The 26399-nt window shown below is 48.3% G+C and overlaps 7 protein-coding genes across 7 annotated transcripts; 5 read left to right on the top strand and 2 right to left on the bottom strand.

Annotated features, from left to right (window-relative positions):
- Positions 1-229: 229 nt before the first annotated feature.
- On the top strand, positions 230-4687 carry ONS95_014952 (uncharacterized protein). The gene is made up of 2 exons (XM_058508636.1): positions 230-2038; positions 2090-4687. The coding sequence occupies exons 1-2, from the start codon at positions 926-928 to the stop codon at positions 4286-4288; spliced, it is 3312 nt and encodes a 1103-aa protein (XP_058356323.1). The 5' UTR covers positions 230-925; the 3' UTR covers positions 4289-4687.
- Positions 4688-5213: 526 nt separating this feature from the next.
- On the top strand, positions 5214-6838 carry ONS95_014951 (uncharacterized protein). The gene is made up of 2 exons (XM_058508635.1): positions 5214-6344; positions 6395-6838. Exons 1-2 carry the CDS (start codon positions 5402-5404, stop codon positions 6661-6663), a joined length of 1212 nt encoding a protein of 403 aa, XP_058356322.1. The 5' UTR covers positions 5214-5401; the 3' UTR covers positions 6664-6838.
- Positions 6839-8607: 1769 nt separating this feature from the next.
- Positions 8608-10368, bottom strand: ONS95_014950 (uncharacterized protein; the record flags this gene model as incomplete). Its single annotated transcript, XM_058508634.1, has 1 exon — positions 8608-10368. The coding sequence occupies one exon, from the start codon at positions 10366-10368 to the stop codon at positions 8608-8610; it is 1761 nt and encodes a 586-aa protein (XP_058356321.1).
- A 1300-nt stretch (positions 10369-11668) lies between these two features.
- Positions 11669-13729, bottom strand: ONS95_014949 (uncharacterized protein). Its single transcript, XM_058508633.1, has 5 exons — positions 13506-13729; positions 13232-13438; positions 13018-13162; positions 12858-12964; positions 11669-11930 (listed from the first exon to the last, which is right to left on the bottom strand). Exons 1-4 carry the CDS (start codon positions 13652-13654, stop codon positions 12905-12907), a joined length of 561 nt encoding a protein of 186 aa, XP_058356320.1. The 5' UTR covers positions 13655-13729; the 3' UTR covers positions 11669-11930; positions 12858-12904.
- A 148-nt stretch (positions 13730-13877) lies between these two features.
- Positions 13878-15354, top strand: ONS95_014948 (uncharacterized protein). The gene is made up of 2 exons (XM_058508632.1): positions 13878-14120; positions 14242-15354. Exons 1-2 carry the CDS (start codon positions 13919-13921, stop codon positions 14670-14672), a joined length of 633 nt encoding a protein of 210 aa, XP_058356319.1. The 5' UTR covers positions 13878-13918; the 3' UTR covers positions 14673-15354.
- Positions 15355-16202: 848 nt separating this feature from the next.
- On the top strand, positions 16203-24689 carry ONS95_014947 (uncharacterized protein; the record flags this gene model as incomplete). The annotated part of the gene is made up of 7 exons (XM_058508631.1): positions 16203-16346; positions 16399-17009; positions 17059-18750; positions 18798-20488; positions 20544-20703; positions 20760-22701; positions 22767-24689. 7 exons carry the CDS (start codon positions 16203-16205, stop codon positions 24687-24689), a joined length of 8163 nt encoding a protein of 2720 aa, XP_058356318.1.
- A 980-nt stretch (positions 24690-25669) lies between these two features.
- Positions 25670-26083, top strand: ONS95_014946 (uncharacterized protein; the record flags this gene model as incomplete). Its single annotated transcript, XM_058508630.1, has 1 exon — positions 25670-26083. One exon carries the CDS (start codon positions 25670-25672, stop codon positions 26081-26083), a length of 414 nt encoding a protein of 137 aa, XP_058356317.1.
- Between the last annotated feature and the right edge of the window lie 316 nt (positions 26084-26399).

The raw sequence follows: 26399 nt of genomic DNA, 5'->3' as shown, positions 1-26399 counted from the left end.
AAGACGACGACGAGCAGCAGACCTGAGTAGTAGTGGAGAAGCGAAATGGCTGACTCAGGTCCTCAGGTTGGCCTCGGCTCACTCCTGCCTGCCGCAACCCCACTACACTGCACTGCGCTGCAACCTTGGCCCTGGGCTCCTGGCTTCTGGCTCGTGGCTTTTCAGGCGCTGCACTTCTGGCATTTTTAGCCATCCCTACAACCACAACCACGCTCACTGGCTCAACTTCTTCTTCTTCTTCTTCTTCTCTTTCCATCTTCTGTATCAACACCATGACACTATCAAATATATTTCTTTTGATAGACAACAGAACAGCACGCTACCCCGCTCTTCCCCAGTCACGATCATGCACAAAAGAAATACATCTTCATGCCCTGATGATGAGGATCAACTTTGTCGTTTGATTCGTCCCATCGATAATTATATTGCGGTTGACGTCTATCCCTTGAGCAAAACTCTTGACTGCTAGAGACACTACATTCCAATTCCAGCGATGTGGACAGCCCCAGATCACAAGTGTTTCGATGGGCCAGTCATTTAGATCCCGTTCATCTACGCGAAAGTCTCTGGCTACAGGCGAGGAATGCATCCTCATTGGAATGCATTCCATCTGCCGACAATCTCATCATGTTACTTCTTCCTCAGCCCTTCCACTCATCCTTACTATCCATCTCCATTTTTCTCAACCAAAATTATCGGTAGCTCCGCCAGAGCACCAGTCCTGTCTTTACAGATACGCGTTGCATTTGGAATTTCTGTACTTGTCAACTCTTTTTTTCCACTTCGTCACGTCTCAAGTATCGTTACGCCGACGCGCTCTTACCTTTTAAAGATCCTCGAATGACGCGTTGTCCCATTGTTGGACATTGAATCCCGATACCCGGGAAGTCAGCTCCAGTTGTGATCCTTGTTGCTGGGACGGCTGATGGCCACGATGAAAACATCATCAATGGAGGAAACGAGCATGGTAGCACGGGATATGAACACCCAGTATCCTGTTGGATCGACAAACTTGTCCCTAGGAGCAATTATAGGAATTGCTGTGGGAGGAGCGATTCTACTCTTTGTGATCTTGGTCACAATCGGTGTTATGCATATCAACAAGAAGCATCGTCGAGAAAAACAAGAATTTGCGGAAGCGAACGAAGATGGGCATGCCGTCATTGAGATGAAATCCACCAATCGATCATCAATGCCACCGGAGATCAAATTGAGTCGACGACTTTCTCTCAACTCTTTCCTGCTCCTTCCCGAAGATGGTGGCCGAAAAGAATGGGCCAGACAAGATGGTCTACAGAAGCCGCCAGTTGTGAAAACCAAGCCTGCCCGAAGATCGTTCTTTCGAACATCAAACGTGAGGGACTCATGGCCGTTAAACACGACTTTGTCCTCAGGATTTGGGCAGCCATCCGTAGTACAGAGCCCGGTTGCACCGCCCGGGTATGTGATCCAGGACCAGAGATGGCCGAAGCGAACAACTTCACTGTCAGGGAGGAAGAATTCTCGGGATAGTTCCAGGTCACCTTCCAAGATACGTGGTCCATATTCCGGGGATGCCATTCCTTACAGGAACGCCCATCGACGATCAACATCAGAGACTCAGTTGTCCACGATCTTGAGATCCACCTCGCAGCGTCTGAAAGCATCTCAGCGACAGTCTCTGACTCGGACTACCAGTTCACTCGGTCAATTTCCTGGACTGCCTCCTTCTGAACGGCTCCCCACGCCGCCAAGAAAGGCCAACGAGAGCCGAGAAGGACTAATCAATCATGACCCTATTCATTCTTTTGGGAGCTCTCTATATGATGCGTACGCTGCCCGAACACCAAGTCCTTCGAAGAAACGTCAGAGAACTTCCAGCAAACGCTCCATCGTCAGACCGAAATCTCCTGCAGCGTCTGTTGAGTCTAGGGATAGTCTATGTGCAAGCGATACGACGGATCTAATCATACTTGCACCTCTCACTTCTCCTAGTAAAAGCCCTCGTGTAGTGCAGAATCGGTCAGCGAAGAAAGCCTCCGCAGCCAAAGATATCTCGGTAATGATACACCAAGACAGCCCAGCGCCGCTCTTCGCTAAGAGTTCTCAGGGAGGTGATAGCAGCAAGATTTTCTTACCGCCGCCCCGCACATCATTGACGGGTGATCCATTCTACTCGCCAGTCAGAAGCTGTAAGCCGCTGATGTCCAGTCCTCAAGTCCAAGGACCTCGGCCTATGTATATTCGCAAAGCAACTTTCGGCCAGGAAGCCACAGCGGAAAGGCCAGCAAGCTATGTTTCTCCTCTTCGAGACGTTACTGGAAACGCCCAGTCTTCGCCAAAGAGAGAACTTCCTGAGATACCTCTCACTTCTGAACCAAATCTCTTCCAATCGTGTCCACAAGAGGCCATGCAGACTTCCATGAAAGTATCCAGTGCAAGAAAGAAGGGCCATAAGCGGTCAAATGTCATACGAATGTCCATCTCTCGCCCAACAAGCACGGTTGAGATTGTACCAGAGGAACCAGAAACAATTACACCTCTGAAATTCAGCATTCCCAAAGTAACCTCATTCCTCAGTATGGAGTCCGCTCAATCTGTGAGTCCAACCAAGTCTACCAAAGCAAGTCCGAGGCCTCCAAGCATTGCGACATTCAATCCAACCCTCATCAGATCGCCCCTGTCAAGCCGCTCAGAAAACCATTCTCCAACACTGGCAGCAGAGAGAACTACCTACTCGCCCACGCTGTCAGTGACCAACTACTATACAGAGAATGACCATGGGTCCGAGGAGGAATTTTTCAAATCCAAGACCACAAAACCTCTACAGCATTCTTCTAGTGAGATCAAATCCCGCCGTCACAGCCGAAACAACTCAGATGTCTTCGCAAACAATCAGTCGCAGCAATACCCGCGAGAGAGTCTCCTATCATTCCCTTCGCTGCCGGCAATTTCACCGCTGTCGACGCCGCCTCCTGCACTTCGCCCACTACCAAGCATTTCAACTACACCGAGCGGCTTGCGCTCCAATGTCGCGGCCCCAGCATTACCAGTCCTCACCATCCCAGGCAACGTCACAGATGGTCCTTCGGAGCCAGACAAACGCACCAGTGCCACACTGATTCCTCCCGTTGGTGACTCGATACTAAGTTCCATCACTTTCTTACGGCGCATGAACAGCGAAATATCAACAAACCGTTCTTCGCCGACCCTAATGGATTCTCCTACCTTGCCGCAGGACCCATCTTCCAAGGATTCACAATTCAACACCACGACCAACTCCGAAAAACGCGGTCGTAGCCGTGGTTCCCACCTCTACCTCAATCTCGGTCAATCGTCGTCTTTCTCGGGCGACGGACTTGCCTCAACGCGCCCTACTCGCTCCGAGAAACGAGATAGCCATCGGGCTCAGAAAGATCGCCGGAGAAGAGCGACTCAAGACTTTGAGAATATCGACACACTCGATGAGCTTTCCCCCGGAAAAGAGAAGTCTACTCCCGCTCGTGGTGAGGACATGGCAGAATCTGGTAGCATTGCAGACATGTCGTTGAGATTCCCAACACTCAGCCGCGAAGGCAGTGTTATGCACACACAACCTCGAATGATGAACGCCCGACTTTCGGCATTCTCACTTGACCCCATCGTCGACACTTCATCAGTAGAAGTCATCGACCACACGGATTTCCTCCCCACTCCAACACCAAGTCCAAGCCCAACGATCAATGCGGCTCGCACTGCAGTCCGGCATAGTATCGACCCTCGCAACGACGGGATTCGCCTCTCGCCACCACGCGCTGATCTTGACCTTGACTTCCAATCTCCATCTCAGCAGCAGTCTGAATCTCAAACTAAAGATAGCAATGGTCCTAGCACACCAGGACAGAGACAGGGACAAGGACAACAAGGACAAGTCCCCACCCCACAATCCAACCCACCCCGCTGGTCCGACGCCATGATAAAACCAACCACGCACGTCACCCGCCGCGAAAGTAAGATGGAACATCCCATCCCATCACCGGGGATCACCACGCCGCCTAATTGGACCAATAGTGGTGCACGGTTGAGTGGGTTGGGACTTGCGGGCGTGAGGTTGATGGAAAGTGAGGAGGGGAGGATTGTATGGGGTGTTGGTGGTGCCGGGGAGGGCAAGAGCGCTGGGGAGGATGGGGTAGTGGGAGGAGATGTGCAGGTGGGTTTGGAGCTGTATGATCAGGATGGGTTTTTGAAGAGTAGTCCTGATAGGTTGAGGGAGAGGGAGAGGTTGCGTGCGGCGAGGGGGGCGGTGGTGGGTGATGGTGTGCAGGCATAGATGGAGAGTGCAGGTTGATGGGGTGATATGGTGTGGTGAGATGAGGGGAGATGGATTTCAGTGTCCCTGGACCGGCTTTACTTTTCCTTTTCCATTCTCATTCCTTTTGTTTAATCTTACTTTGGTGGGGATGTGGAGACTTGAGACTTCAGACTTCAGACTTCAGACTTCAGACTTGGATATAATCTTCTTCTTCTTCATCTTCAGGGGGCTCTACGCTCTTCAACTTGGCAAGTATAGGTAGGATATGGGAGGCCATACAGGGGCAATTTCTGAACCGAACCGATAGGGGTTTCTATTTAATTAATTTTCACATCTAGATCTACTTTTACATTTACTTTAAAACCTTTCACATCTGGAATCTCAGCTTAATTGAACTGATTCATGCTAATATCACTCTCATCCTCTCCCCTTCTCTGGTACTTGCCTCTCATTTCGATGCTGACATACATCACCTCACTCTAGTGGCTAGCTAACACTCGCGCCGTCGTACTTGATTTTCGTCCTTTATCTGTTCTTCTCGCTTTATACATCAAATCCATGAGACCCATCTGTTACTGATCTGAAGATTGAGACTCGTATCTGAAAACTAAGGGAAAATGTCAATCGGGCCTTGGGGATTGTAGTTTGCCGCTCACTCCTGAGGGAAAGTTTGCGGGGGATGATAAAGTGTTGTGTTGTGTTGTGTTAGTTCTAGTGGACTTGTTATAACAATGTATTTTTGAGATTCATGGACTTTTACTTGTGATGTTAATGTTCAATAGTATATTGGAGATTTGTTCTCTTCTTGGCGGGGCGAGAGGTCGATGTAAACAAATATCCTCGCTAAACGAATGGGTAGTATATCACGTGAAACCATCGAGACACGATCGTTCGTCGCGCTTTTTAACACTTCATCATACTAAGCATCAAATTTTTCTGAGCGTTATGATCCCTTTTTCGTGCCTCAAAAATAACATGCTACCAAATACCATACAGTCACGTGTCCCCTCACAAACTCAATCTCAACCTCAAACTCAACCCTCACCGTCCTCCCATTCCATTCTCTTTTCCTCCCCCTTCCCGTCTCAAACCCACACCTGAACATCCCTCCCTCCCCCCAAAAATTCAGCCATGCCCCCCATCCACATCCTCTACACCATCTCCTCCCACGGCTACGGCCACGCCACGCGCTCCTCGCAGCTCATCTCCTCCCTCCTGGCACACCTCCCGCCCACCACGCACGTGACGATCCTCACCCGCGCACCAGAACACCTCTTCCCTTCATCCCCGCGCATCTCATTCATTTCCAATCTGGAAATAGACTCTGGGATCGTGCAGCCCCTGCCGTATAGTATTGATGCGGTAGCTAGTTTTGCGGGGTTGGGGAGGTTTTTGAAGGGGTGGGATGAGGAGGTTGCGAGGGGGGAGATTGGCAGGGAGATTGGCAGGGAGATGGGTGGGAGGGAGTTTGAGTTTGATTTTGATTTTGATTTGATATTAGCTGATGCGCCGTGGGTTGTTGCTGGGCTGGGAAAGAGAAAAGAAATTGGAAAAGGGAAGAAGATCCCAACGGTGGTAGTCTCAAACTTCACATTCGACGCTATTTTCTCGCAACTGCTCGACTATCTCCCCGCGGCTCCTCATAACCGCGAGGCAGAAACTCAAATGGTGGAGACTATTGAGAAGATGTATGCGGAGTACGATTATGTGCTTAGGTTGCCGGGGTATGTCTCCTTCCCGTTTGTGGAGAGGTTTTGGAGTGAGGAGGAGAGGAAGAGGAGGGTGATTGATGCGCCGCTTGTGTTTAGGCCGGCGAGTAAGGGCAGGGAGGAGGTGCTGCAGGAGTTGGGTGTCCCGCGGGAGATGAGGGAGTGGAAGGTGTTGCTTGTGCAGTTTGGGGGGCAGGTTGCAATGGAGAGTGGGGAGGGGGAGGTGAAGAAGGTCCCGGGGATACCGGAGGGGTGGATTTGTTTGTCTGGAGAGGAGGTGGATGATGAGCGGTTTTTCACGTTTCCGAAGGATGTGTATTCGCCGGACTTGATTGGGGCTGCTGATGTTGTGTTGGGCAAGATTGGTAAGTTGGTTCTTTGACAAGTTGTGATCGACGGACACTGACTTGGCTAGGCTATGGGACGGTATCGGAATGCGTTGGTATGAACAAAGCGCTGGTCTATGTTCTGCGACCGATGTTTGCTGAAGAGCCGGGAATGCTGAAGTACATGGGTGAGAATGGGTGCTGTGAGGAGATTTCTGTGGCCGACTACGAGAGTGGGAATTGGGCGGGCATTGTTGAGAGGACTTCGAAGATTCAGTCAGAGAAGACACAAGTAAATATCGAAGAAGGAAGTGCAGAAGTAGCAAGAATCATCGAGGGATTGATCCGTGACAATTAGACGAGCTAGAAAGTTAGATTAGATAGACATAGAATATAGGTACCGCGCTTTCTCTTCGAGGGTAGTCGATGCCTTTAGACAGGAATCCCTGGATCTCCGAAAGGACTTGTGGTCATTGTAAACTGGGAATGCATAATAAGAGAGCAGTTATGGGGGCAGGCAACCAATGACAGCATCTTCGAAAGAAAGAAAATGGATGAAGTGATGTTCTGTTTTTAAAGCTATGTTTCCAACATCAATTCATGAAGGGCAATATGAATGTTACGGAAAAGGTCCACCCAGGACCCGTCGCATCCCAATCGCATTCCGCCGAGAAGGGCAGCTGACTGACATAATTACCATCCACACATCTTGTCGCTGACTTCCATAACGGGTTCAAAGAATAAGATCTCAATTTCACACAACAATGTGCCCTCCCTGTATTTGAGTATCGTAATGGATATCATTTCTGAAAGCGTTGTATGCCGTGTGGTCCATCCATACCATTACAGCAAGTTGACAATGTCCTGGGAGGCAACATCGGATATATAAAGCCTGAGAATCCATGCGCAAAAACCCAAGTCGAACTCTCAGATCATATTCGGAGGTCACGGAACTCAGCCGGTATGGAATAGGGCAATTCCGGTCACCACTCAAAAAGTATCCCAAGAGCCTCTGTTGCATCGAGGTGCCATCTTGTGAGGTAGTTGTTTGGCGCAATTCGTATATCCATGAAGAAGTAGTATTCAGAACGGGTACTTCGAATGCACTTATCCCTCGAAAGCGGGTCCATTGCGAAAAATATGACGCCCATGTTAGGAGCTGAAGGCGAAATTTTGAGAGGTCTTCAATGGTTGGATTCAACCGAAATCCACAACAATGAACTGCGTGTTGATAGTTCATTCCCGCCCATGAGAGAGTCTCAAGCGTGTGTGGACTTTGAGACTCCATCTTGGCCACTGAAGACGTTGAAACGATTAGAGTTTCTTTGGGAGATCCATTTTGCCGATCTGGGAATTGCTGGCCAGTTTCACCAATTCCACCAACAGCCTGCGTTATCTCTGCAAACGACCTGTCAACCCATTGTGGATTCAAGATATTGGCCCCTGGAAGCCTCGGTGACAGGATCGTAGCTGAACCATCTGCTCTGAGCTCCGGGTCTAGCACATCGATCCACGAATACCCTGGCGCAAATTCCCCAGGGCTGCTTTGATTATCCAAGCGCGTGGCATTCAGCTTTATCGCGAGACTCGTGTGTTCTTATGAGTTGGAGTGGTTTCCGATAATGAGATCGGGATAAACACTCGGAGACAGTGCAGACTGGGCTTCGGGGCTGGATTCTGGATCCTCGTCCTCGGGGCTGTCATATTTGGCTCTCCATCGTATGGGATCTGCGGGTGTTGGAGACGACATGATAGAGATGGTGGAGAAAAGATGTAGAGATAATGTTGGAATAGAACCAGCGAGAAAGCAGAAAGAATGACAATAACACATGCCAGAATGTGAAGGTAAGAGCGACTGGGTTGAGTGGTACAGTTCTTTTTGTAACATATCATCGCTCTTGCCAATACGCATGATATCTAGTTAGACGTCAATATCACAAGAAGCTAAGACAACACGCGTTCGATATTTTTCTAATTCTACAGAAAGTGGTATTCTACAAAACAAAACGGAAATGCCTTCAAGACATACATCCAACGTGGCCGCCCCACGTGCTTTACAGCGTTCCCCTTCTTTTCGTGACTCGTCAGTCCCACTACCCATTTCTCGGGTTCATCTACACGTCTGCTACGGCTGGAAAATCTATTTCATCCCCAAATACTTTACACAATATGCGGTCGCAGGAATTCGAAAGTGTAGCCCGAATCGTCACGAGCGATCAGGTATGCTGCCTCTCGCCCCCATCTGGTCCTTCCCAGGCTCTCAAAACTACGGATCAAATCCCCATCCATGGTATCTTCTGCCCTACAAGTGCATGTAAAGCTTCTCGATGCGATACTTGCGGAGTGTTTGGGCAAAGTCTCGGCCGGTATCTTCACACAGCTTGCGGATGACTTCGCGACTCTTTGCTTCTCCTTGAGCCTGCCACTGGACTTCGAAGATAGTAAAGGCGTGGGAATCGTAGCCGTAGTAGACGAAGTCGACGCCGTGTCGTTGGCGTACGAGACACTCGATCTGAACTCCAGGAGCCTCGACTGAAGAGACCGTCTCTGGAGCTTGAACCAGAATCTCAGTAACCTCGCCGCTCCCCCAGTTGTCCGTACCATAGAGGTTTATCCCTCTGTCACCGCAAGCCCTGATGTGATAGGCAAGACCGAAGACGATATTGAAATCACACCATACAACTCCATATTCGGCCTTGGGACCAACAACAATCTCATCAGGGAGCATTCCAGCCACGCGCTGTGCGAGTGTCATCAGGTCACCATGGTCGTGGTCATTGACAGGATGGGGTACGGTGATTCGCTTGCAGCACAGCAAGAATGGTTGATCTTCGTAGTGTCGCTCCCCTTGATCAGGAAGCAAGCCACCGTCTTTGACACTTGGCCGGGGATTGCGACCTCTGTTCTTCTTACCCTTCTTACGAGGAGGCTTTTCTGTATCGGCGCCTCCTATGGAGGATGGAGTAACTACAGTTGGTGGAGGGGTTGAACGGACAGTACTTGTTCCGTCTTCATCGTCGTTTTCAACTGTGGTAGACTGGAATGAAGCGGTGGCGGTGGATGGAGCAGGTGTAGAATAAGGAGATACAGAACACTGTGCGGTCTCAGCTAATTCGAGATCGATGACTTGCTTGGCTTTTTGCTTTGGACGTCTGCGCTTCTTGTTCTTGCTAACAAGTTCCTGTCCGGCGACTTGAACCTGGGTGAGGGGTGTAGCGTTTGATGGAGGGATTTCGACATCAGGAGAGGAGAAAATGTTGGTTTGTTCCAGAATTGCAACAGCGTTGTCGTCGGCGAGCTGCACAATCTGCTCTGGCTGAAGGGTTCTCGTGGCCGAGCCATCAAAATTACCGTCAACGACCTCCTCCTTGGCTTCGATCTCTGCGAAAGATTGCATGCTGGATCGCTGAGCGGGCTGATATTGTTCTCGGATGAAGCTCGTGACACGCTCCGCCCGAACGAAGTCTCTGATGTTACGAGTCTCCCCGGACGGAATGTGGTACAGTGGTTCATTTGTAGATCCAAAACCTGTCTGACGAGCAGCCCATTGCCCACGTAAGGTCAACTGCCGAACAAACTCTGGGAAGCGGTTACGAGCCTCGTAGTCGGCCTGCTCCTGAGCAGTGCGCTGATGGCCACGAACTTGATGGCTTGGCGGCATTGTAGCAGGGGATGTTAATCCTGCTGGTTCTGCTGGGCTTGCTTGAGTAGCTCCTGTGGCTGGCGTAGCTGGTATAGCTAGTATAGCGGCCGCGGCTGGTGTTGTTTGTTTTGCTGGTGGACGCGAAATGGAAGACGAAGGATGAGAGCGAGGGGGTGATTGGCGAGGGATGATTTGCCACGGTAGGCACTCGACAATTCCAGCCTTTTCGCACGATGTGCAAGGAATTTTACCGTCGATGCGATCACACTTACAGCGTCGACCATGGCAGTAAACACACGCGCCTAGTCGGCCACTTCGCCTAAATTGCCGTCCAGGTTTGGATGCCTGAAGCGGGAGGGCAGGAGGGTTCTCACCATTACCTGCATTAACTCGTTGCCGAGTGTTAATGGCAGCCGACATCCTAGATGGTGGTCCAAACAAGGACTAGGTCTATATGGAGATAAGTGCAGGATCTGATATTCGTGGACACGGTATGTATCAGCCTAGGATTTTCAGTCAGTCGACTTGAGGAAATGAGGGTAAAAGGGCTTTCGCTTTCGACTGGGTTGCAGGACTTGAAGGAGCCTCCGTCGTGGATGGAAAGCTTGTATGTAGAAGACTTACCACAAGGGCGCTCCGATTGAGTAGTGAACAACAGAGTTCGCCAGCTATTGTGTTGCACAGAGAGAAGCTGTACGTGGCAATGCACTTGTGTAGACGAGGGAAGATTTGTAGAAGCTCAAGCAAAGCTAATCGCAAGTACCTCAAACTCCCGTTGCAAGCGACGAGATATCAGCAAGATACTGATACAGCTGGTTGTTATCCGCGTGGATGTTGCAAATATGCAATGTTGCAATGCCAGGTTCTTGGGGTGTCGATCAGGAGAAGGTGAATGCTCGGTTTTTGTCGATCTCAGCGGAGACAGGTTCTCGGTTGGCGTGAGGAGAGTTCCATACCATGGCAGTTCCTTAGAGAAATTCAAGGCTGAGAACGGCTATACGGCTGGACGAAAGTGACTGTGTTCTTGTGGCTTGCTGCTTGTGCTATCACTGCTATGTTCGTGTAGACGGAGCTGGGAATCGAGGAGACTTCTTCCAGAGCGCACCAAGTCTGCAGTAATGCAGATGGGCAGGAACACGCTCAAAATTGGGGTTCAATAACGCAGACAGCAATTCTGCTGTAATGAGAGTTCTGTGGAGCACAAAATACGGTGTGCTGGTGGCCTTGTTGATGAAGGAAGGGGAAAGAGATGAAGTCGGTGGAGAAAAGTATATTTCTGAGAAGCTTCGACGTGTGCGGAGCTAAAAAGTGGTTGGCCTTAGGCCCAGGAAGAGCTGAGGTCCGTGGAAGAACTAGCTTGGGAAATGGCTATTGGCTAGGTGATGAAGAGCTTCGAAGAGGGGGAGTGCTCTAGTTTTCGAAGTGGGAGAGGTGGGCTAAGCTGGATGATGGACTAGACGGAGGAGTGAGATGGGGAACTTGGCGAGACTATGAAGTGGTACTGGGAAGGATATGGCAAGAGTAAACTCCCATCGGGGCATTTGGGAAGAGGCGAGACAGTGGCTTACAACGTGGTACTGTGCATGAGCTTGACTACTCGAAGACCGATGTGGATCAGCCATGTAACAGGCCAGCTTGTCAAGCAATATTCTCTGCCTGACAGAAGTCTCCGAAGAGATTAGGTATAGTTTATCTAGAACGTAAACGTAAAGCAGTTAGTTTCTGGCTATGTAAAGTATGATGCTAATGTTGTGAGTAAAATTTCAAGATCCAAGAACATTGTAGCTTGCAGTATTCCCCAGCGGAGCGGGACCCAGCCTCAGGTCAAAAAGCATTAAAGCACGTATAACATTCCCATCCGACTGCGGTAACGAACGCTCACTGACACGATGGGCCTTTCGGTGGCTCAAAGAAGCCTCGCCCATTGCTGTGATGTATGTTGAAGGAGGATGAGAACAGACTTGACGTGTCCATGAAAGAAACTATCAAAGAGAACATTTTGTCAAAAGTGTCGAGAAGAAACATGACCTGTGATGCATACAAGAGAAACCAGGACCTAGAAATTTTATGAAGCTGACACAGCTCTAGACTTCGACTACAGAAGCATCTTAGGATAACAATATAACAAAGAAACATCTCAAGACAAAGTCGCCCACAGGTGTTGTACTTCGAACCACAGAAATAGATCACATGCAGAGCTGAAAGAGCTGAAAGACTGGCTATAATGTTTGATTCTGTAGTGTTGGTCGGTCTATTTAGAACACACGTGCGGAGCTCAAACTGTGGTGTACGGTGTGTGGGATTGAAAGTACACGCACCGATGAAAAGAAGATTCGAGAATATGCACCACCTTTGTGTTGATCATGCAAATCAACATACTCTGAAATCATACCCGTCGAGGGACCTTGGTCAGAGCGTGGACTACAGTGGTGTCACAAATCATGACTGCAACCACAAAACAAAAGATCCGAGACTGCCTTGTGAGCTTTTCGATACAGCACAAATATGAGCAAAAGGCAGAAAATAGAAATAAACACTAATGCCAAGCGATGCACTGGTCTGAGCTCGCAGAAACAGTACAAAGGAGTTGATTGGTGATAAAGAACTATGAACGATATGCTTAAATAACCCAGGTTCCAATTTGGGCGGAGAGAAGCAATATGATATCAAACGCGTAAGAAAGGCACAATGATGGAGTTGAACAATGTTATGCCGTATATAAATGCTCGCTTTGTCAATTGAAAGGCATCAGGTCCAAGAATAAACCACAGCAATAATAGCGGAATGAGTTCAAGTACAACAAAGAACGAGACGCAGCCAATCGCAATGTAACCAATCGCGGCGGGGATCTTTCCCTCAGGGGATTAAACAAATAATGCAAAACCATGACAGAAGATAAGCAGTCATACCGAGAACATCTCCAACGCTCGAAGATACAGGGCCAAAATCATGCCAGTCATTCCATCCTATCCTCACGCCCATCTTGCCAACTGGTGCAATTGAAGCAGCGTTTTGCCTGATTTTTGTGTCAGTAGGTGAAGACGTCCTAATGAACATAAATAGTCATACCTTGCCACTGATCCGCTTTCGGCAATACCTGCATTTGACTGTGGTTTTGATGATGGATTCGTTGCTCATGGTATCATAGATATTGGCAATTATGTACAGAGCCAATCCTACTCCAAGGAAATTGATGATCTTGTTGAAGAAGGTTCTGTACAATGTCAGAAGTGCAATCTATCATTATGCCCGAAAATTGGGTGAAGGTTAGAGGAGAACAGACCCGTAAGCGAGCACAACCGCACCATCATCAGCTGCCTGCTGCAAAGTGTTGTATCCAATTCCATCTGTCTGATTATATCCTGGACCTCTTCTCAAGATAGCAAACTTCTCATCCATATTTCGGTTGATGAATGGAAGAAGGGAGAGAGGTGGAAGCAAGATATCCGAGACAAAGGAAGTCACTACTGTAGTAAAGGCTGCTGCGATGCTAGATAATTGAGGATCAGTAAATAGCCCAAATGAGAGACAAACAGTGTTATGAGGGCAATGATTACATCAAACCAACAGCAACTTCCAAAATGTTATCCTGAAGAGCCCAATCGGTAAAGCCATGCCACATCTTGTTGGCACGTCTCCCAACCTCCTCGCCAGCGTGCTGGAGCAAATCCTGACTGTCTTCCAAACGAATGCGTGGTCTTGCCATGATTTTATCTTCTCTTCCGTGGCTTGACAAGGAAGAGAGTTCTTATAAGTCTTGAAGATATTACAAAGATCTTCCACAAAGCGGTGAAGTCCAGAGGTTGAGAGAATGTCTCAGTCCTTAAAATAGAGTTAGACACGTGATTGAGCTAGCTCATCCCCCTGGGTCTTGGCACCCACTATCGCCGCGATAAGAAATAAAAATATCTTTGCAAGTCAACACGACCCCGCCATCGAGGAGTTATCACAAATTCGCAGATCGAGCGACATGATGGCGCCCACGCTTTCGGAAGATGAAATCGATGACTTACTGTACTTCGCAAGGACTGGCGACAAGGCCGAATTTGAGTCTCTAAAGGAGGAGCTTTGTAAAAGAGAGAAGGTGGAGGTTACGGATTTAGTGGAGAATGCGCGAGATTCAGAGAGTGGAAATGGAGTTTTGCATATGGCAGCTGCGAACGGACATTATAGTAAGTGAATGTAGTCTTCTGGTGTGTTCTATAGAGCTAGTGGGAATCTACTGTATAGAGGTAAAGGGCGTGGAAAAACTAAGGAGAGTCCTGGAATGTGTTGCTAATACCTACTTTCCAGCTATCCTGCTAGACCTCTGCAAGTCCCTCAGCGGATCTTCTCCCCAAAACCCAAAGATGCTATCAATACTCAACTCGCAAAATGCCGCTGGAAACACAGCTCTACATTGGGCTGCTCTGAACGGACATTTGGAAGCCGTTAAAGTTCTGCTGGACGAAGGTTCTGACCCAACGATTACAAACCACAAGGGCCACGATGCGGTTTATGAAGCAGAGTTGAACGATAAGCGTGAGGTTGTAGAATGGGTTCTGAAGGAAGGAGGAGAAGGGTTAGAATTCGGTCTCAGTGGCGCTGGTGGTGAGGGGGCTGCAGATGTAGATGAGGACATGGCGGATGGAAATGGGGAGGGGTCAGACGAGCCTATCGATGCAAAGGCTCTTGCGGAGGGATTGAAGGAGCTAGTTGTGAAGGATGGTGAGGAGAAAAAGTGATGTCCTACGCATCATGCAAACGCGTAATGGGCTGTTCACGAAGCCATGCATGCTACGTACACCTCCACCGGCACCCGAAAAATTGCCTAAGCTGCAATGATAATCCTATGGCACGATGCCGATTCTGCAGCCAGGTTAGGGTTGCTTAAGTCACCCTTCTGCAACACCGCAGCGTCTGTTGCAGTACGTATGAAGGGCATGAGGTGAAGATCTCAAACATAGCTGCGGCTTTCTTGTACTTATATGCTGCAACTAAAGCCATGTGCTGAAATGGAAGACGCTGCCAGAAAGTGTTCTGCCTAAAACCTTGGCATCAAAATTGTCAGGTGAACTTTTTCGGAAACGATGTACAGGAGTCCTTTGTGATAATCATTGATGCGGTTCAAAGTTTCGTTTATATCAGAGAAGGCTGAGACAATGCTGTCTTCATTTGAGACACGAAATTTGGTTGACACTGGCTTTCTGAATTCAGCAAGTCCTGTATCTCGGAGCAGGCTCCAAATACTTCTGAGGGGGCCGAGAAAAACCCTATCGATGCCCAAATGTAGCATGTGGGAGGAATATCAGACCATGATATAGAGACGCTTGGTGATTGTGCCTGGCATTTCTAGGTAGAGGAGTTTCAATAGATCGCGTATCGTAACCTCTAACGACATCCTCTTGCAGCTACTCTCAATGAAGCTCCGCATTAGAAACTTGCATAAATACGCTACACTGGCCACGCCGCTGGTAACGGTTCGAATGATCCAGTAGTTACAGTCAGCGATGTGCATTTCAGCTTTATTAGCAGCTGCAGGGCGAGATAATCAACCTGGCTTGTTTTCTTGTGATTGGAGTTGAGGAGAAGATCAGTCCACGAATATAATGGTGATAGATTCATAGAATGACCCAGTTTAGACGACTGCGATGGCTTTGACTGTAGGTTACGCTCAGCCTGCCCTCAATGTCAACAAAGCCAATGCCTGGGCGGCTGCGAGTCACGTGATAACCCGCTGCGAACCCTAGCGCCGCCCGCATATTGGTTGCTTCTAGATTCCCAGGTAGGTAATCTTCCCTCCCTTCCTTCAACCTCAAACCAACAACAACTACAAAATTTCTCTCTTTCGACGACTCGCTCAAGAGCCCTTGAGCTGACCTTTTGCATCCTGGCAACAAAGGCTAGGTTCCACGCATCACTTTCCTTCACTTCATCTCTTGCTTGCCGCGCGTGCGCAACTGAGCGATCTCACCTTTCACTCCCACCTTGCTCTGTTCTCCTCCTCTGCTGGTTTTACTATCACCTTGAGCTCGCGCTTTTTCCGCGTTTCTGTTGACAACCCCTACCATCAAAAGGTATTGAGACACTGCTGGCTGCTCCAAAGCTACAATCTCCTCCAGCTGTTGACAAACATTGCTGCCCTAACCTTAAAGGAAGTAACTCGCATATCTACTTCACTCATTTGCAGAATGCTTATCTCTTAGAGTCAATCGGACTCAACACAAATTGCCCCTGAACTCAGTTCTATCAACGGCTCAAGGAGTTCCTTCAAGATGGTACCCAAGCCTATCGGGAGCAATGCTCAGAAGCAACGCCTGACTACTGCCCTCAAAAATATATGCAGAGACTATCCTGCTGGTGGTACCGTGATCCGCGAACTTCTGCAAAATGCAGATGACGCTGGTGCAACGGAAGCAGTATGGCTCTCCATTCACCTCACAAGAAGACCCAGACTAATTTGGTGTACAGCGGTTCGTCCTAGATGTGAGAACCCACCCTACACAGAATTTGATCAGCCCCAGCCTGGCGCAATATCAAGGCCCCGCCTTGCTCTCATATAATGACGCCATCTTCTCAGACAAGGATTTTGAAAGCCTGTCTCGTCTAGGAGATTCCCTGAAGCTGAATGATGGTGCAACTACTGGTCGATTTGGCCGTGGCTTTAACTCGGTTTACAATTGGACGGATTCTCCCTCGATCATCTCTTGCGAACGGTTACTGATTCTTGATCCTCACCAAGAATGGTCTGAAGGCGGACCAGTCTACGACTTTGTCAGAGACGCAAGTGATCTGTCAATCAAGAACCACATGGCTGCGTATAGTTCTGTCATGGAGCACCTCGATCAGCCACTCAATGGTACCATTATCCGGATCCCACTCCGACATATCGATCAAATCCTCAAAAGCGATATCTCCTCCATCTCTACTACGACTGCTGAGATAGAAGAGGTTCTTCAAAACTTTTGCCGAGAATTTAGCGTCAATGGCCTGCTATTCATGCGGAACCTCACCAAGCTCGTGATTGTATTCGCTGGTATGTCCCATGAGATTGAAATGATCGGAGAAGAATGCATTCACAGGTAGGTACTCTACGAGAGGTTACAAGTCAACTTATTGACCGTTTTTAAGCCACAAATCCAAAATCAACGCTGCCGTTCAAGATGCTCTGAACTCAGCCGCAACCTCCTTCCATTACAGTTTCCCGGCAGGAATTCGATATTCTTTGAATGGTAACCCTACGACAGTAACAAATTTCCTCATCCAACATAGCATCCAAAAATCCATGGATGAAGGCTTGCGAGTCTGGGCCAAGAGTCAGCAACTTATCCCTTGGGTTGCTGTTGCTACTCAAGTTCCTGTATCTGCAAACAGCAGTTCTCAATGCTCTCTGTTCACCGTTCTGCCTTTGCCTGTCAATACAATCCAGCCAATTCATATTCACGCACTTTTTAGTTTGACCCCTGACCGTGCAAATCTGCACCGCCTCACCGACCATAGCACACAGAATCAAAACCCTGCGAGGTGGAATCAATGGTTGTTGACGACAGGAGCATCTGTTGCTTGGGCAAGACTCTTGCATGCTGTGGCGAAATTGTATCCCGCTCACTCTGCCTTTGAGAAATGGCCCAAGTCCATGGACAATAAGCAAGATCCTCAGAGTGACTCTCTTGACAGAGTTACTGCAGTTATTCAGAAGGAATGTCTTGAAGTGTGGCCAACTGACACTGGCTACGTCAGCCATAAGTTGGGTCTATTGGCCCTTGGATCCGAATCGGCGGTTTTGAAGGAAGTGTTCCGAGAAGCAGGACTTCCGATAGTCTATGTTCCGAAGCACCTCCAGAATCATGCCGAAAGAGCTTTTATGGCTCGACTTGTATCTCCGAAGGCTGTCTGCGCCTCGTTAAATCTCAAGCGAGAGACAGTCGCTAGTCTCAGCGGGAAGACGAAATGTATGCTGGTTGACTATATTTTTTCCAGCTCCGATCTTGTCGACCACGGAAGTCTCGAAATTTTTCCCTTCGAAGATGGAGGCTTTCGTTGCCTTAATGGGATTCAAGCATACGTTCATCGCGATGAATTGGACAAGATGCTTTTCAGCAAGCAGAAGGGTCGCAATTTGGCGCTTGACTGTCTCGCGATTGAAACGCAGAATCTTTTGAAGCAGAGATGTGGTTCATCCACCTTGCACCCTTCTATTCAGTTCAGATCAGCCAAGTGTCTCCGCGAATACAGCATGAGGACAGTGTTTAAAAGGCTTTGTAGAAGCCAAAACATGGTGACACTAGATGCTGAAGCATCTGCATTCAGCGCAAATGCCTTGACATGGATCTCGAACCAAAATGTCAGCCTTCAGAATGAGGATGTCAAGGATCTTTGGCTACTCCCCTTGAGCAATGGACTTCATCGCAAAGTGGTACCAGAGAAGAGCAACGTCGTGGTCTATCTTTCCCCCGAAGGCTTGTGTGGAGATGTTATGCGAAATATCGACGCGCAACTGTCCTCGAAAACATTGCCGCTTCTCTGTACAGACACAGGAGCCTTAGGAGGTCGCTCTTCTGTTGTTATGAAGCAGATCAATGAGGCAACGGCTGCATTCGTCGTAGAAGATGGAGCAAACCTTGTGGTTTTCCTTCGGTGGCTCTGCCAGACATTGCCATACGCTTGTACACTGAGCGATGAAAACAGAGAACAGATCGCTAAAGCTATTGCACACAAGCCCTGCGATATACTGGTATACGAGGAGCTCAAAATCGCCAAATCATTGATCAGCAATCTTAGTATATTCCAGAAATTGACGTGGGAGGAGACTAATGATGCAGTGTAAGTTGGATCTGAGTCCCGAATGCTTCGAAACTAACATTTGAGAGATCACCAACCGTAACATGGACTAGTTTGAGCAGTTGTGGCACTTCCGTCGGACTCCTGGATGATACCACCCAGTTTCCGGATATTCCTGGAGTTCAATTTTTAGTCGCTCGCCCCTCAAGTCACCAACATCAGCTTTTAACCCACTGGGAGCTGGCTTCATGTCTCCAGCCAGTCGATGTGATCCAGAACCACATCGTTCCTGCGTGGAAAGATGGAATTTCTGAAAGTTGGAGCATCATCTGCAAGCAACAGGTTTCCGCTTATATCTTCAAGAATTTCTCCTCGCTTTCACTTGAAACACAGATGTCCCTTCAGAACATCCCTATTGTTCCCGTTGCAAAGTTAGGATTGAAAGGCGGTCCAACATCCAAGTTCGCATGTGCTGCAGAACTTATTGATCCATGTGTGCTTGAGCTGGCCAAGTTGTGTTTTGATCAAGAAGAGATCGTGCCTAACGACGACTTCTTCCGGGAGTTTCGGGTCGCTTTGATCGGATGCGGTGTTAAAACATCCATAGACGAAACAGTCATTCGCCATCGAGTACTATCTTATGCCAGCGGCAGGTATCCCCCAACAGAGGTGACCACGCGGGCCAACTTGCTACTCAAATCTTCGTGCAGATGGTCAACTTCCACGGAACTGCCAGAAGACTCCGAAATCCGTTCCTTAGCATGGCTTCCAACGACCAACATGGATGGAAGACAGTCTTTCCAAAACTCGTTTCAATGCCGTAGAATGGGTGATTGGGTTCTTGTAGGGTCTCAAATGCCAACGCTCACTGTCGCCATTAGCGGGGAATGGCAGTCAAGACTTGGCTGGCAAAACGTTCTCCCTGCTCGGGTCTTGTTGGCACAACTGAAATACGCAATTCTACAAACGAGCCCCCGAATTGTTGACGCGGTCATCTCGTACATTCAGAGCAACAATCTTGCAGAGCAGGTGGAATCAGAACTGAAACTTCTCAGATGTATTGTTGTCCGAAATGATTTCTTTGTCGACCCCTCGCAAGCATTTAGGCCATCGCGTCTTCGATCTCAAGGATGCCATCAATTACAGCCATATTTTGCTAATGTTGATGATACTTTCTGGCAGAAACATGAAAAGCTACTAGTACAAATCGGCGTGCGCGAGGAACCAAAGCCAGAGGACCTGCGGAAACTGCAAGGTGCTTTGGAAGCCAAGGGAAGACTAGATGATCATGATATCGGAGTTGCAATCGAGATTCTAAAGCTGGCATCTGTCTTCCCGAGAGATGAGCTGCAGGGCTTCAAGATCCTTGGAGCCTCAGGAAAGTTCTACGACTTTGGAGAAATCTACTATAACGATCTTGGAAGTCTAAGAGTCAAGGAGGATGTCCAGCTAACACATCCAGACATCCCTGTACAAATCATCAAGCGGCTCAGAATTGACAGTCTTAGTGCTCGGCGTGTGAGAGGAGTCCTCGAGATCGAAGATGAGAATGAGGACGAGTTTGATCAACAAGAAAATGCTACAACTAGGATCTCGGACACGTTAGAGAGATATACAATCGAATCAACCTTCAGAGAGTATCTTGCAAATGCTGATGATACTGAAGGCGCCTCAATGATCAGTTGGGTTCTTGATGACAGAAAGCATCCGAGTCGAACTTTAATCACGCCTGAAATGGAAGAACTTCAAGGACCTGCATTATTGGTCTATAATAATGGGGGTAAGTAGCTTTGGGCTTTCATTTAGTTGGGTAAAACTGATGAAATTCATTGCAGTATTTACCGAGAAAAATTTTGATGGCTTTAAGAATGTTGGCGAAGGCAGCAAGATGCACAGCAAAGGGAGCATCGGCCAGTTTGGTCGCGGCTCGCAGACGATGTTCCATTTCACAGACTATCCTATGATCTTGTCCGGGGACTTTCTACTGATCCTGGAGTAAGTTTCACAATCAAAAGATATTTTTACCTCCAATGCTAACTGTACCTTCCTAGTCCACAACAAGAGATACTGCCACTGAATCAAACCAAAGGGAGACGAAAGCCAGGCATTAAGTTGAAGCTGTCCAAAATTAGAGAAATTTGTCCGGATCAGCTTATCCCTTTCGCTGGGTTCTTTAAATATGAACTGGATATCGATCATTTCCCAGGCACGATATTTCGCTTTCCGCTGATAACTACGAATTCTACAGGATTTTTACGAGCCAGCAAGCGAGGACTGAACCAAAACGAAGTGTTGAGACTGATGGACACGTACTTCGACGAGGCTCGTACATCGCTTCTGTTCTTGAGACGCATCAGATCTATCAACTTCTACGTTCATGGAAAGCCTGAATTAGGCTGGGCAATTACTAGTAACAGTCTTCTCAAGAGATTACCTGACAGTAGTTCGCGAGTATCACAGTCACTTGTCTGTAGTGCGACCAAACACAACGAATCTGGCAACACGCGATTGAGCAACAAAGATACCTGGCTTGTTTCCCTTAGAAACCTACCATCGGATATCCACCGAGCTCCACCGAGCTCTAAGCGTATCGCGAAGACCGTTGAGTGCGGTATCGCAGCCTTGATCAAATCAGAGATCAAAGGTGACGCTGTTGCTGGCACCTTAGCGACCTCTATCGAGCCACGAATGTTCAATACTCTCCCACTTCCGATTGCGTCTGATTTACCTGTGCATCTCCATGCATCCTTTTCGTTGTCTGGAGATCGAAAGTCGATTACACTGGAGGAGTATGGAAGTACGTCAACAGGTGCCGAATTGAACAGACATCTCCTTCAATCAGCTCTCCCAAAGCTTTATCTGGAGCACCTTAGCGATCTCGTGGAGATCACCCACGAGGGTTGCTTTCAGTTTTGGCCTCAAATTGAGCCTCCTAAGAAAAGCTTTGGTTTGCAAGTATTTGAAGCTTTTTGGTCAGAACTGCCAAGCTTTCCAAGTTCAATACTCCCGAAAGCTCGTGTAGCAAGGACCGGAAAGTGCGGGAAGAAACAGACCATCAAGATGCAACGGGCAGTATTTGACTTCTTGCCAAAGAGACAATCGGACATACTTCTGAAGCTACTGTTGGATTTGGGGGTTGACTTGATTCGCGAGATTCCAATACCCATTGCTAAACGACTTCAGCTTATTCCAGACCTGAAACAAATAAATGGCTCCGTTCTCAGGGGATTGTTGAAGTCGGACCACTGCGGGCCGAAGTTGTTGAAGGCGACAAAAGCGGATCCATCAGTTTGGCGCGAGCTTTTCGCCATCATCGATCCTCAGTCAAATCAGGACGACCTCATGGATATGGACGGGTGTCATGTACTGCCACTAGAGGATGGTACTTTGGGCAAATTGCAACTCGTTGAAGCAAATGAAACCACTGTCTACTACCTTGCAAGCCAGAAGGAACTTGGCATATTCGACTTTGCATCCTCGAAATTGGTCTCTCTGCGAAACGAACTTCTACTGCTGACCGGACACAAAACCTTCAATTTAAAGAGGCTGCAGCTGAATCATTTCGAAGAAATATTGAAGCTACGACCAAACGTCACCACGCCTGATTTAGAAACCGATGCTTGGCTCAGAAAATTCTGGGAATTCTTGCACAAAGACCATGCTGCTATGAAGCAGACAGACATCGGAAACTATGATACAAAATTGTACAAGGCGACCTATGATGAGGCTAATCATTACCTTACGCCAGGAGAATTTGATAAATTTCCAGCTGTTGTGATTCCTGCGATTTTGGAACACAAAACACTTTGCCAGCAGATCCCTGGTCTCTATCTTGTGGACTCAACGACGATCCCGAAATCCCTCGCGCAAGAAGAGAAGTCTCTTGCTTACGGCCCTTCTTTTTCTAGACTCATTCGGGCTCTAGGTATTCTTGGATCTCATTCAGGACTCGGAACTTTCATCACCACGCATGTGGACCATCCAAGCTTGCAGGTAAGTTCCGTACTCTCAAACCAGCTTTCTTCTAATGAACCAACAGCTACTGACTAGTAATTTAGACCTTACAAAATCTTGTTGTAGAACATGTCTGCTGTCCATATTCGCAAACTTCGGACCTCCACGCATACTTGAAATTACTTCCACTTTGGCCAAGTTTTGTGAACTCCCCAGCGAGTGCAATGGTCCCAGCGAACACAGCTCTGATGGCGATGACGAAGTTCTCTGAACTTTTAGTACCTTGGATGAAGAGCAGTACCCAGTTTGTTGACCCCAAATTTTTTGACCCGACAATATCGCTGCGTAGGCATGAATGTCTATCTATCCTTGGCGTCTGTTCGCTATTCGGTGACGTCTTGCTGAGGGATCACGTTTTCCCAATCCCGGCGAATGTTGGCCACACTCACTGGCAAGATTACAAGTCACTCATCGCCGTCATTGAGAGGTTGGGACTTTGGAGATGGGATGTTCTCAAGAGCCATAAATTTGGCATTGATGGGAATCTGATGCTGAAGAAGGTAGCGGAACTTTATGATCACAGTAACGACCTCTTCAAGGCAGCCTTTTCTCAGGAGACGAATGCTCGATTTGTCCATACAGACCTCCGACACCATCGAATTCTGTGGATTGCGTGTGGCCTACGACATGAGGCTAATAACTTTGTCGATCCTGGACATTATCGTGAATGTCTCCAGGTCATGGCATCTCGCGGCAAAACAAGCCGGAACATGGATGCTACCTACAATCAAGACGTTCAAGTGGTTCTCCGCCCTGTGACGACAAACAATCAAAGGCTGGCGCGCTTCAACACTGTTGACTGGCAAGCGATCGCAAAGCAACAGGTTTTTCAATCCAGGACCAATTTCAACGGAGAGCCGGAGTACCGAAGAGATAGCATGACTGAAGTAGCGAAGGGAAAGCCAATGCAATGTCTGTCAGACCTCGTTTCTCAGCATTACATGCCCGTTTGCTGGAGCCAGGTCCCGTTCGCACTTCATGAGCCTACCACAGAAGCTTTCAGTAAGGTCATTGGAGAAGGCAAGCCTCCAGTGAGCTTTGTTTGGAGACATTTACAGTTTCTGAAAGCCATGTCCCAGCGACTGAAACCCTTTCAAGTCCAAGATTTTCTTGGAGACCTTAAGAAGACCTACCAATACCTCCAAGACTGTCTGGACCAGAGTACTGCCTCGTTCAATCTCGCCGATAATGCGGTGTGGCTGAACATGAACGATTGGAGTCAACACTCCGTGCTGATAGGTGATCTGAGATCTTCTTGGCAAAGCATCGATCAACTCGTGCTGTCTAGTTCTGTGGACTCAGGACCTATCAAGGCTGTGAGACCGGGCCTAATGGTGTACGAGAAGCTTCTTCGTGGACTGGGATGCAAATCCATCACTTACCCAACCGTTACTCAACCACCCCCAGCTGAAGGCTACTCAATTGCTGTTTCCGCCCGTCAGCTTAGACAAGCTGGAAAGATGTTCGACATATCATACCAGTCACAAGGACAGACCATCCAAGCCCACAAATTTGTACTCGCTGCCGTTTCAGACCACTGCGCCAGCCAATTTGGTGGGAGCTGGACTATCGACCCTGTTGTTATTTTCGATGCAGTCGCTGACCCTGATGCTTTCCTGTCGTATCGCACTCTGGAGATTATGATCGACTACGCATATGAAGAACCTATCAACTGGACAGAAATGGAGGTATTGGACAGTGACAGTCTTGCCGAAAAGACGACAAAGCTCGACAAGCTTTTGAATCTCTGCAAAGGAGCAGACTACTGGATCATTCGGTCGCTGCTTTCTCAAGCTGAAAGCAGATTGCTAGCAGCTGGACGTATGTTCATTGACTTGGATAATGTCGTAGATGTCAAAGATCGTGCCCTGCTATCTGGAGCGAAGCACTTCCACAAGCTTTGTGAGGAGTTCATCGATCAGAACCGCGATGCCGTAGCGAGAGCACATTCTGAGGAGCGAGCATGATTGAGGGATAGCATCTGGTGACGATAATGATTGCAAATGCATAGAATGGAGTTACCTGGGAAGGGGGCGTTTACAATTATTGGCCTGCGATTGCAGTTTGTATACTACATGACGGTGGGTTGGGTATGGAGGGCATTCATCGGGCATGCATCGAATTCACACGTCTGAAAGGCACGAAAATGCGAAGTCCCTGCAATATCAACATAGTTGTCACGCAGGAAATAGAAGTTTTTTCAAATATTGGTTTTTCGAACTTCGTTTCTCAAGTCATGGCTTTCTATTTCGAAGTGTGAGTGAATCTAAGTTTAACACCAAGCCTAAACTGATGTCATCCTCCCCATCAAAACATTCTAATCTTAGGATCTCGATGCCCATCGCCCCAGAATAAATTCATGCTTCACAAAGCTCGGCGCATCGAGGATCCCTGAATCCTCACAGGCTTTCCCAACCCGGAATCCGGTTTTCTTGCGGGCATCAGGGATCCACCACCCCGCGCCTCAGCGCATCAGTGCTGCACAGCACATCTCGGGCCTCCACTCACGCCCGCTTTTCGATGCACAGATGAACTTTATGCATGGTGCAACGGCGGCGAGATGACGTTGGATTTGTTTCGGCGCTCCACTGTGGATGCTGCAGATAGGGAAATCAGGAATTGAAGGTGGAAAGGAGGGGAGAGAGATGTGGGTGGGAGTTAAATACTGAGTGTTTCCTGTTGAGAGAGAGGCTGGAGTAAGTAGGGAGAAGTTGCAGTCTTTACGACTGCTTTTGCTGCGCGAATCGTTTATTGTTGTTGTTGACTTGCAGTGACTTGGAGAAGGTATGTGAAGATGATTACTTTCTCCTCTCCACTCCAGCATATCTTGCCTACCAGACAAAAACCTAAGCATCTGTCGTTGCTATACCCAGCTCACCTCTCTAACAAGCCCACCAGCAGCTCATAATCCACCCTACCCAACCATCTCAAAAACCTATCAATCAAAATGGCAACCCAAGAACAAACCCAACAACAGGCAAGCGCCCAGTCCCCTTACGACGAAGAACAAGATCAGCAAATCGTCGCGCAGAAATCCGCCGCCGCCGCAGTCCAACAACCACAATACGGCGCCGAGAGCAGGCAGTACATGTTACCTCCTCGGGCTGAGGGGTATAGACCTGCTGCCATTCGCGAGTCGAGGATTAAGGACCGTCCGTATAAGCCTGTTGGGGATAGCAGTTTGAGCATTAAGATTGAGTTGGATTTGGAGGTTGAGGTGAGTCTAGATTGTGATGTTCCGGAGAGGGCTGAGAAGATCATGGGAGGGAAAAGTGTAAATGATGCCTATTTGCTAATGTTGTGTTTTCAGGTCGATCTCTACGCGAGAGTAAAGGGTGATGTGACGATTGGGTTGATGTGATCGGTCCGCACACGGCGTTACCTTTCCTGGTGTCTCCTGAATGATGTTCGATGTATCTTAGCTGGTCACATTGGGGGCTTCGGATTGTACCAATATAACGATTATGACTACTGGTATCCATGTCCATTTTCCGTACACAATTTTGTTCCATTCGTACCCAGTCGGTCAAGCAACGCCATCTTCTCCTGAGCATACGCCTTTTCTCCCAATCCCCGACGCCGGCCTAAGTTCCTAAATACAAAAACACGCCCAGATATGCTAGACATAAGAAAAGAAATACAACACCATGAAAATAAACAAACATAAAAGCACTGTA

This window comes from Cadophora gregata (genome assembly GCF_030347475.1).
Source record: "Cadophora gregata isolate MNR1 chromosome Unknown scaffold_9, whole genome shotgun sequence".
Lineage (NCBI taxonomy): Eukaryota > Fungi > Ascomycota > Leotiomycetes > Helotiales > Ploettnerulaceae > Cadophora > Cadophora gregata.
This window is presented reverse-complemented; position numbering and strand designations above follow the sequence as displayed.

Excerpts from the sequence above, each read along its gene's own strand:
- ONS95_014952 (XM_058508636.1), top strand. The coding sequence starts at position 926 with ATGGCCACGATGAAAACATCATCAATGGAGGAAACGAGCATGGTAGCA. Across the intron at positions 2,039-2,089 it reads CCGCAGCCAAAGATATCTCG|GGAGGTGATAGCAGCAAGAT; the intron begins GTAATGATACAC and ends AAGAGTTCTCAG.
- ONS95_014951 (XM_058508635.1), top strand. The coding sequence starts at position 5,402 with ATGCCCCCCATCCACATCCTCTACACCATCTCCTCCCACGGCTACGGC. Across the intron at positions 6,345-6,394 it reads TGTTGTGTTGGGCAAGATTG|GCTATGGGACGGTATCGGAA; the intron begins GTAAGTTGGTTC and ends TGACTTGGCTAG.
- ONS95_014948 (XM_058508632.1), top strand. The coding sequence starts at position 13,919 with ATGATGGCGCCCACGCTTTCGGAAGATGAAATCGATGACTTACTGTAC. Across the intron at positions 14,121-14,241 it reads AGCTGCGAACGGACATTATA|CTATCCTGCTAGACCTCTGC; the intron begins GTAAGTGAATGT and ends CCTACTTTCCAG.
- ONS95_014949 (XM_058508633.1), bottom strand. The coding sequence starts at position 13,654 with ATGGCAAGACCACGCATTCGTTTGGAAGACAGTCAGGATTTGCTCCAG. Across the intron at positions 13,439-13,505 it reads GAAGTTGCTGTTGGTTTGAT|CATCGCAGCAGCCTTTACTA; the intron begins GTAATCATTGCC and ends TCAATTATCTAG. Across the intron at positions 13,163-13,231 it reads GCGGTTGTGCTCGCTTACGG|AACCTTCTTCAACAAGATCA; the intron begins GTCTGTTCTCCT and ends GACATTGTACAG.